Genomic DNA, 10,056 nt, shown 5'->3' on the forward strand with positions numbered 1-10,056 from the left:
TAGGGGTGAAGTGGGGTGAGGGTGAGGTGGGGTAGGGGTGAGGTGGGGTGGGGTGAGGTGAGGTGGGGTGGGGTAGGGGTGAGGTGAGGTGAGGGACTGCTTGTCCTAAGAAGCAGGAAATTTTCCCTGGCTGTGAGATTATATAACTCAACAGTAGAGTGCTTTCTGTTTCAAACCTTTGATTTTTTTTTTAAAAAAAGATTCATTTATTATTATACATAAGTACACTGTAGCTGACTTTAGACACACCAGAAGAGGGCGTCAGATCTCATTACAGATGGTTGTGAACCACCATGTGGTTGCTGGGATTTCAACTCATGACCTTTGACAGAGCAGTCACTGCTCTTAACGGCTGAGCCATCTCTCCAGCCCCAAACCTTTGATATTTTGAACATTTCATGTACCTGTAAGACTAAGAAGCTCAGTCTTGAGGGTCTATTTCTGTCCAGACCCATGAGACACCTTGATCCCTGTATCGTCCACCTGCCAGCTGTGCACAAGACCTTCTTGCCCTTGGGACATGTTCCTTGGGACCATCTGCATTCTCTGGTTGTGCTGCAGGACAGCTTTTGTCACCTTTACATGACTGAAAAGGTCTAAGAATAGTACAATAGACTTGGACCACCTCCACATTAATGCAACCTGTCCACTGCTGTCATGCATATAGCTCGTCCTTAGGGTCTCTTAGCTGCTCCAAAGATGCTCCAGTAAGCACTCTTGCTTATTCTGACTTCTGTGCAGTCTTCTTCATAATTGCTCCCCTCCCCTTCTCTGACACTTGGCAAGGGTTTCATTCCTTTCAAATAGTTGTCATTGTTTTCCCATGGTTTCAAACTGTTTTCCTACAGCCTTGGGACCTGAAGGAGAGCTTGGCTAGCTGTGGGATTCTTGCTACCAACTTGACTTTCTTACTGCAGATGCTTTCATGCCCTCAATGCCTACTCACCCAGCACGGCTACTCTGTGGGTTTGTTCAGTTCGTGATTTTTTTTTTGGGGGGGGGATAGGATACTTTTTTAAAGTTCTTGTTTCATATTTTCTTTTAGAATAATTTTGTGTAGAAGTAATTTGCTTTTATCTTATTAATTTGGAGATTTTACAAGATTTCTGGGTTGGGGATGTCTTTCTTGTTAGTGTAACCCAATATAATATAGTCACTAAGGTCTAGGGTTGGGAAGTCATGGGCCCTCCCATCGACCTGAAATATCTTCCTTTACTTCCCTCTTCCTCTTGCACCCATCTCCTGGCAATATCCTTCTCCATTTCTTGTTTCCTTTCTCCCTGGAGTATCTTTACAGTGACTGCCAGCTCGAATCCCTCCAGTACCCTCCCGTGCTGTTAGGGCCATGACTCAGCGGGACCCTGGACCGTGTCTCATGCACAGGGTGACATTTCCTCCCAGGCCACTTCAAGTCAACCTTACCTTTGTCTCCACTTCTCTTCCCTACATTTTCCCCAAGGCTGGTACCAAAGTGTGGTTCACAACTTTGCCGGGGTCTGGAATCTGATATTTTTTCTAGCTTACAGGTGACCTGAAGATCACAGACATCTCTCTTATGGTTTCATCTAAGGTGTGGCTTTTGTGTAGTCTTACCGATTTGCTGAGTAGCTTTATGAGAAATTCATCTCACTAATCTAGGGTCCCCTTTTCTAAATTTCATCTGAGCCCAGTTTTGTACTGTCAGAAAGAAAGTGGGTATGCTCTGTGCACATGTGAAACCTTCTCACACAAAGGCTTCCTGGAAGCACACATCCATGCAGGATCCTGGTAGCTAGCGCACACTCATGCAGGAGTGTGCATATAAAGAAGCATTCTTTCTAAGCACCTCACTTGCAGCACTTAAGATTTGGTTTTGTACTGAGTACCAAGAAATACGAAATAAAGGTACTTCACTGAAAATTTGCCTATCAAATTAAAATATCATACAATCTACTTGATACCTGGAACCTGATGCTTATAAATGGCTTTGTCCTAGGACTGTCCTCACACTGAGCAGTTGAGCAAGCCCAGTGAGCAAGCTGTCCCTGCACGAGGCCATTCCCATCTCCATAGCACACTATGGTCTGTGTAGTCAAAGGTAGACTTGAGTTACTCACTCTCCTGCCTCACCCCACTGAGTGTATAGCAGGTGTAATAGCTGGCTTTATGTGCTCTAGGCATCAAACCCAGGCTTTTGTGCATGCTGTGCAACACTTCACCAACTGATCTACAGCCCGAGTCTCGCCTTTTTCTGATTTTCATTGTTCTTTTGTCACTTTCACATGCAAAGATCACTTAACAGTCAAATACTAGGAGAGAATACTTTCCATTACTACATTTCAAATCAATTTATAGAATAGTTACATGACTCATCCAACTGAGTCAAAACTGTTTCGTTGCACTAACGAGGTCCCTTGGTTTCTATTCTCACAGAGGACGACTATGGGAGGGATGGGAAGGTTAGTCGGTCCAGTGTCTCTTCAGACACCAACTGGCAAGGCCTAGAGGAGTTATCCAGTGTGAAGGATATCGATGAGTACAGATCTTACCCTAGACTGAGTCTGGAGGACTGGACTAATTACCTGACGGCTGCCCCCAGAGCTTTTGCACTGCTGAACACTCACCCTGATTCAAGCAAAGCAAACTGGACTCCAACCGCACAAAGTGGCTTCCCGGTCACCTCTGCTGAGCTCTTGGTACCAGCAGAGATGACTTCTGCAGAGTCAGGTGAAGACCCAAGTCATGTGATTGGGGAAACACCTCCTTTGACCTTGCCAGCCAACCTCCAAACCCTGCATCCGAACAGACCAACATTAATTCCGGAGAGAAAACTTGAATGGAATAATGACATTCCAGAAGTGAATCATTTGAATTCTGAACACTGGAGAAAAACTGAGAAGCAGCTAGGTTGGGAGGAGACTCGCCATCCTGAAGGTGATGTCAGTGGCAACGGTATGACAGAGCTGCTGCTCCAGTCTCAGCTTGGGCAGCAGGCCATCAGTCCGCACCAACAAAAACATTCCCAGGATGTGGAGCCAGCACTCCGGTTCATCGGGTGTTCGATGTGTCCTGCAGTGGAGCAGCCTCTTCACTCCAGCCACACGCAGAGAATGTTGACCAAGATGGAGGGGAGTGGTACAATGGAGTGGGTACCATTCCACAAATCCTGAAGGCAGTACGCCCTCTCCAGTCACCTCTGCTTAGATTAAATGTTGCCTAACATGATATTTCTTTCCATGTTTTGATTAGTAAACTAGTGGTGGCAGTCATGACTCCCAACATGCTGAGCTCCCCTGGATACACTTGCACAGTAGAAATTCATGTGCACATGTGCGGGCGATGCTCACACACAGACTCATTATAATTCGCTATTTTACCAAGAAGGGAGAGTTGAGGGCACATTTTCTGTTTTGAGGCTTTGTTTTTGGTACTAAAACAGTATTATCTTTTGAATATTGTAAGGACATAAGTATATAAAGTCTATCCAGTCAAGATGGCTAGAATTGTGCCTTTGTAAGTTTTAAAAGCTTGATGCCCTTGGTGACTCTGTCAACGTATCTTCCCTGCCGACAGAATGAAGTTTGAACTTGTTTCTAACCACTGCAACTTTTCAACATCATCATCTTTGGTTCAATGATTTTGCACTTTGAGTTTGGAATACTGTGCCTGCTTTGTTGGTAGTGTTATTATTTTTCTTTTAAACAGGCCTATCAGAGTCACACACTTTGTCCTAGGAAAGACAAAGGAATAGACCCCGGCAAGGACACACAGTATGGGTCACATATTGTTTAACCTATGCTTTCCCCAGAAAGCATTGCATGTATTTTACCTTGACGTGCTAAACTTAATTAGCAGAAAGGTATGGCTCACAATTTTGGTGACAAAAAATAGGTCCTGAGGGAATAAGCAATAAATAAAACAAGAATGACCTGCTCTCTCTGTGCTCACTAGGTAGCCATTCACACTGCTAACGCTCAGTGGCCCTCTCTCTGTGCTCACTAGATAGATAGCCGTCCACACTGCTAACGCTCAGTGGCCCTCTTGAAAGAAGGGACAGGACAAAGGCTGTTTTATTTCAACCTTCCTCTTTTTTTTCTTGGTTTCATGAATGAGCTTAAGCATTGGAAAAATACATGTAGTTTTATCTTTCTCTAAGACAATGTTGATAAACTAAAATCTGGTGCACTCTAAGTAAAGTCTACGTGCACCAGAACAGAGGCTAGCTTCATAAACATTGTGTTACGTGAACATTTTTAAAACTCTCACCAAGCTCTGGTTTTCTAAAAGACAGTTCAAAACTACTTTTGAAAATCTGTATTCTTGAGCTCACCCTGTTTCTGTTGGCCTTTTAGAGACCAGTCGAAGGATTACCTCATTGAGACTTTTCAGTGTCTTCTTCAACCTCACAAGGTCTTGCTGTTGTTGTTTAGCTTGACGGTGGCTTTGTTTTTCCTTCTAGATAATTCAAACATGTAGATAAGTTATATTTTTCTTTAAGTGTTTAAACTAAACACTTTTCAAGGAAACTTAATGTGGTATAGTTGAGTCTTTGCTGATTTGAAGTTACCATAGAGTCTGTACATATACATATGTTAAGCCTAACTAGCCATTCATCAGATGCAGATGTCACCTGCTGAATGACAGAGTAAACATATTTATGGTCCTGACTGATGTGCTTTGTAAAGAGATTAAGATATTAGGAAGCATACTGTGCTCTTTTTTAATCCTATGTAATATTCTGTAATACTTTTTATAAAACAATTCTGGCTTCAGGAAAGTCTAGAAGCAACATTTCTGGAAATAAAAGGTGTTGAAACTTGTTACCCGCTTCAGAGAAATAACTTAAGCCAGGTTGGGGGTCACACATTACTTCCAAGTTAGCTGAAGTCTAATTCTAACCTTACAAGACTAAGTGGTGTGCACGCTTGTCAAGCTGCCCCCAGAATGCACGTATTGCAGGCCACTCCCTAGCTAGTACATTTCTGAATTTGTCTCATTGCAGTCCCAGAGGAAGAGAAAGCAGAACATCTCAGTACACAGCCCAGGAAAGCTGCAAGGGGCCCAAAGTTCCATCTTCACCATAGTGAAAAAATCAAAAAGCTACACTCATGAACAGTGCTTTGAGTTTAGAGGCAACTGTGAGCTTTGAGGCAAGCCCAACCCCAACCAAGACCTCACATATTTGGTAGTGACAAATCCCTTTGTGAAAAATCCCTTGAGATGGCCTTCAGATAAGAAATTAAGAGTGTGTGAAAGGTCTAGATTGGAGGTTAAAAGAAAGGAAGGAGGAAATAGCAAACGATTCAAAGACTCTCCCATTGGTCATTGAGGGATTCACACAGATCATCAACAGCAAACAAGTTTTGAGGGCATTGTGTTCAGAACTGCATCTTTGGTCCATGCTTCCTTTGTAAACAGCGCAAGTAATTTGTGTATATGACAGGGAGTCCGTGTGTGGCTCCACATGTGCATGCCCTGGCCAGATCCCCCTCTGCCTCCACTTTTCCTCAGTGACCTTCCAGGCTTCAGTGCTCCTCACTCTATCTTGCCATCAACATCTTTTTAAAATTTTCCACATATGACAGAAACACTGCAGCATCTTTTCTTCTTCTCCCTTTCCTGTAAAGCCTTCCCAGATCACATGCTGACTATGCTTCAGTATGTTTCAGTCAGTATTTATGCAGTCTACCCCATACAAAAGGGCGTGTGTGTTTCAAGAAATGGGAGGACCCTTAGAGACTGCCTGCCCAGGGATATCTTCTTATCTGTGAAGATGACTTCTAGAAGAACTGAGCTGACATCCGTGGTCCAGTCCCTGATTGCCATGAATGTAGAAGATGAAGAGAACCAGCTGTTCTATGCTTCTTCCATTTAAACAGACATGTATGCATCATACAAACATTCATGGAACACACACACATGGTCAGGGAAGAGAGGAAGAGTAGCAGGGCTCCATTAGATAAAGCACTGCTCAGCAAGAAAAAGAGTGGTTGTGACATCAAGGGAGACCTAAACTATCCTGGAGATGTCATTCAGGTACTGGGGTGCGTGGGTTGAATACACAGACATTGGGGTGAGTGTCTAATGCTGCCTAAGTGATGTGGCAGCAAGAACCCACAATCCAAGCACTCAGCTGGAGGCAGGAAGAACAGTCAAGGTCTTCAACTTCATAGTGAGACTGAGAGATCCTGCTTAGGAAACAAGCAAGCAAGCCACCCTAAATTCATTTTGAACTCTAATGTTTATAATTACTATGAGCTTAGGAAAGCTCTCTAAGACCATAAACCTCTCTAAGATAATTGTTTACAGAAACAAACAAAGGTTTTGGATTAACAATGGCAAGTATTCAGCAGATGTGCTTTCTTGTCCCAGATTGTCCAGGGAAGGTATCAGGACTTTCCACTGAGCATATGTGGCCTTCGAAGTCCCATCCCTGCTAGCTTCTTCTGCCAGCTGTCAAACACTTGAGCAGATGTTGGCATCTGAGTCAAAAACCCACCACCACTCTCAAACTATACCTGAAGCCATCTTGATCTTCTCTAAAATGGGGGAATGGGCAGAGCTAGAGGTGTGCCCCTGTTCAATTTCCTAATAGAGTCAAATTCTGTTGAGTGTTTACAACGCTTATGTTAGTAGACAATGCATTCTTGGATGTCAGAAAAGACCCCCCAACAAAACGTGCTCCACCCTGGGTCTTTGAGGGCCCTGTGACCCGCAAAGCTGCTGTGGGGAACTACAGTAGTCCTCTAAGGCCTGCCCACCTGTGGCTTCTTCGAGTTCCCAGCCCTTCCCACACTCAAGAAATAGCCTACTGTGACCTAGGTCATTGGACTAGAGAGCTAGCCTTCCCCTACGCTGTTGCTGAAGACTTTGCCAGCACAGTATCTTGGGCTGTCAAGACACACATGATGCTGTGCATGCTAGTAGAGAGAACGACCTTTATAAAAATTAGACTCTTGCAGTTATGGAGTAGAGGCATCACACAGAGACAGCAAGCTGAGGGTTTTCAAGCTGATAAGTGATCTATGACCAAAAGTACTGCTAGTCCTTGTACCAGAAAACTTCTCAAACCCTCATGTTTGGAATCTGTACCCTCCCTCCCCTTACCAACCCTCATAAGCCCAACAAACCCGGTTCAAGGACTGAGTAGAACTAGTCAATTCTAGTTGCTTTCCGCAGAAGAAGAAAGGTCCTAGACTCTCTAAAGTCAGGAGCGTAGAAGTAGAGCGTGTGCTTTTCATAATGAACACTAGGTGGCACCTGAGTACAGCTAAAGACATTTTCTCTTCCATACCCTACAGTTTGCTCATGCTTGCTCTCATGTATTGCATTTGACAAGAACATGTCTTGATCTGTGGCAAGTATACCCTCTCTTCAGTGCTCGAGTCATTACAGTAGTCCCGAGTGCAGTTTCAGCTCTCTACTGTTTGGAGTTGCCATCATAAATTGTAACTGTGTCAAATGCTGGCTCTTAAAGTCAATGTTGAACAGGGAATCTCCGTCTCCCAGCTCTCCTCTGACTTTGGTGCAAATAAAAGCATGTCTTCGATTCATATGTGCTGAAGCCATGGAGACCATCTCTACTTTGTTAGCAATTTTACAAAGAACAAAAGAAACTACATGCTTTTCCAATAACACTTAAAATCCCAAGACTGGGTTAAAGCAAGGAAACAAAGGGACCAAAGTCTATAACCCTTCCTACTGTTCATTTCTTTAATGCCATTAAATGTCATTAAATGTCATTTAATGGCATTAAAGAGTTTTAGTCTGATAAGAGCAGAGTACCCCCTGGAGATGAGAGGAGGCTGGGAGGGGTGCATAGCAGGGCAGGGCGAAGAGGCTATCCTTAGGAGGAACAACCTCGAATGTTCTGTAGTAAGTAAGGTAGGGCAACTATTTGACACTTGACTGTATATCTCAGATACCTGGTAAGAAAGAATTTGGGTGTCCCCAGTACATAGAAATAGTGTTTGAGCTGAAGGACAAACCAATGACATGTATATGCATTGAAATGACATACAGGGCCCCATAACTCTAATGCAGTGATTATGTGGGATTGAAATTTTGAAGACATGTCTATATATATTTTTAAAGCTCCAGTGCCTTCTCTACCCTGATGAAGCCTGAACACAGATCCTGGCTGCAGAGACTGGCTGCAGACTATGTTTGCAACAAGGGGTGGGCTTGTCATTTGGAAGCAGGGTTGGGGTGAGACTTTTGACGAATTTGTTGGCAGAGGTTTGATAACTTCACCTTGGGAAATCATTTGCTTGAAGCTTTCTCAGTGTTTGCAACAATGTAGAAGAAGTGGGCACCTTTGCAGACCCCTCAGCAGAGCCAACTCTGTGGTAAGAACAGGCAGGAAATGCTAACCTTCTTGTCTGGAGCCCAGGAAGTTAGGCAAACCTGGACTAACTCCATTAGTGGCACAGGCCAGCGCATTACTTTCAGGTAAACCAAGAACTGCAAGAGTAAATTTCCTCGTGGTGCAGGTTCAAAGTGGGGCCTCTGGCCTTCCATCCCTGAGGGGTGGTGCAGCACAGCCACACTGAACTTGCAGTATGCATAAGAATTCTAGCTGGGGGCTGTGAAGCCAATGAGGGAATGGGTGGGCATTCTCTATCAAGCCACAAAGAGGACAGAGTTCTGCAGTCTAATAGTTTGTTGGATTTGAATAAACAATAAACTACATAAAAGAAATCTCTTAGGAAGTTCATGAAAAATGCACTTACAATGGACTCTTTAAACTGTAGTCAATAATTTCTACACACAACATTCTGCCTGTAGATACACCCAGTGTCAGGCTGACGTATGAGTCACTCTGGTGCCATTGCTTCACGTCAAACCACAACAACAAAAAATCTAGAGACAACCAAATTTCAATCCAATACACTTTATTATTTTTTCAACTTTTTCCCCTTAATCTTCTTTCCCTCTTTCTCTCTTTCTTTCTTTCTTTCCTCCTGCCTTACTTTTTTCTTTTTTTCTTTTTTTTTTGTTTTTTTGTTTTTTGAGACAGAGTTTCTCTGTGGCTGTCCTGGAACTCACTCTGTAGACCAGGTTGGCCTTGAACTCAGAAATCTGCCTGTCTCTTCCTCCTGAGTGCTGGGATTAAAGGCGTGCGCCACCACTGCCCGGTTTTTCCCTTCATTTTCAATGATCAAGTATTCATGATGTTGTAAACCCAGGTTTATTAGTCTTTTGACAATCAATTTCATTAAACATAAAGAAATAAGCCATATGGCCCTTACACTACCATAGCAAGTCTCCAAATAAATACGTGTTCTAGAAACCACAAAAATCAAACTCTACATTATAATTCAAAGCAGCATTTCATCACAAACATGCCTCTACAGAAAAGTACATAGACACACAGGCAGAAAGACACAGACACACACACACACACACACTTCACAGGTACCTTAGAACCAGTTTGACAGTTTGACATCTCCTTACACTACAAAGTTAAAGACTGGGCTTCACGCTCCTAGATTAACATTTGGGTTTGGGGTAGAGGTATATATTTGACGATAAATGCCCACCGTCGAGTCTTACTCCTCAGTTTACTTTAATAATCCTTACCATTACTTTCCTTTTCACTAACATCAGCTTCTTCATTTTCGACATTTAGAGTAGACTACCATCAAACCCAATGCTAAAGAGCAGCTCGCAGGGCTTGAAACTTTCTGCAGAAGATAGAAGATTATCTAAATATGGGATTTTTTTTTTTTTTTTTTTTTGGTTTTGGTTTGGTTTGGTTTGGTTTTGGTTTCTTGTCTGTGTAGCCCTGGCTGTCCTAGAGCCCAGGCTGGCCTTGAACTCAGAAATCCCCCTGTCTCTGCCTCCTAAGTGCTGGGATTAAAGGTGTGTGCCACCACTGCCCGGGCTAAATATGTTTTTTTATCTTTCTGAAATTATTTTTAGCATCTCCTTATTCTTGCTAAACTAAATATCAAAAGCACTGATGTTTTCGTAGAAAAGTATTCTCCTGTATACTTCTCAGTTTTGCAGTACAGAGTTTCTGGATTGTATAAATGAGGTGGGGGAGGGGGTTGTTCTCTAGGGGAAATCCCCAGG

The 10,056-nt window shown here is 43.2% G+C and overlaps 1 protein-coding gene across 10 annotated transcripts in view; it reads left to right on the forward strand.

Annotated features, from left to right (window-relative positions):
- Positions 1 to 4,799, forward strand: part of Sulf1 (sulfatase 1) — a 168,234-nt gene extending 163,435 nt beyond the window's left edge. For all 10 annotated transcript variants that reach the window (XM_031366875.1, XM_031366874.1, XM_031366872.1 and 7 more), the window contains one exon: positions 2,413 to 4,799. In XM_031366875.1, the coding sequence (XP_031222735.1) occupies positions 2,413 to 2,443 (31 nt within the window). In that variant the 3' untranslated portion in view covers positions 2,444 to 4,799. The remainder of the gene's footprint in view (positions 1 to 2,412) is intronic.
- Positions 4,800 to 10,056: the final 5,257 nt, after the last annotated feature.

This window comes from Mastomys coucha, unplaced genomic scaffold (genome assembly GCF_008632895.1).
Source record: "Mastomys coucha isolate ucsf_1 unplaced genomic scaffold, UCSF_Mcou_1 pScaffold14, whole genome shotgun sequence".
Lineage (NCBI taxonomy): Eukaryota > Metazoa > Chordata > Mammalia > Rodentia > Muridae > Mastomys > Mastomys coucha.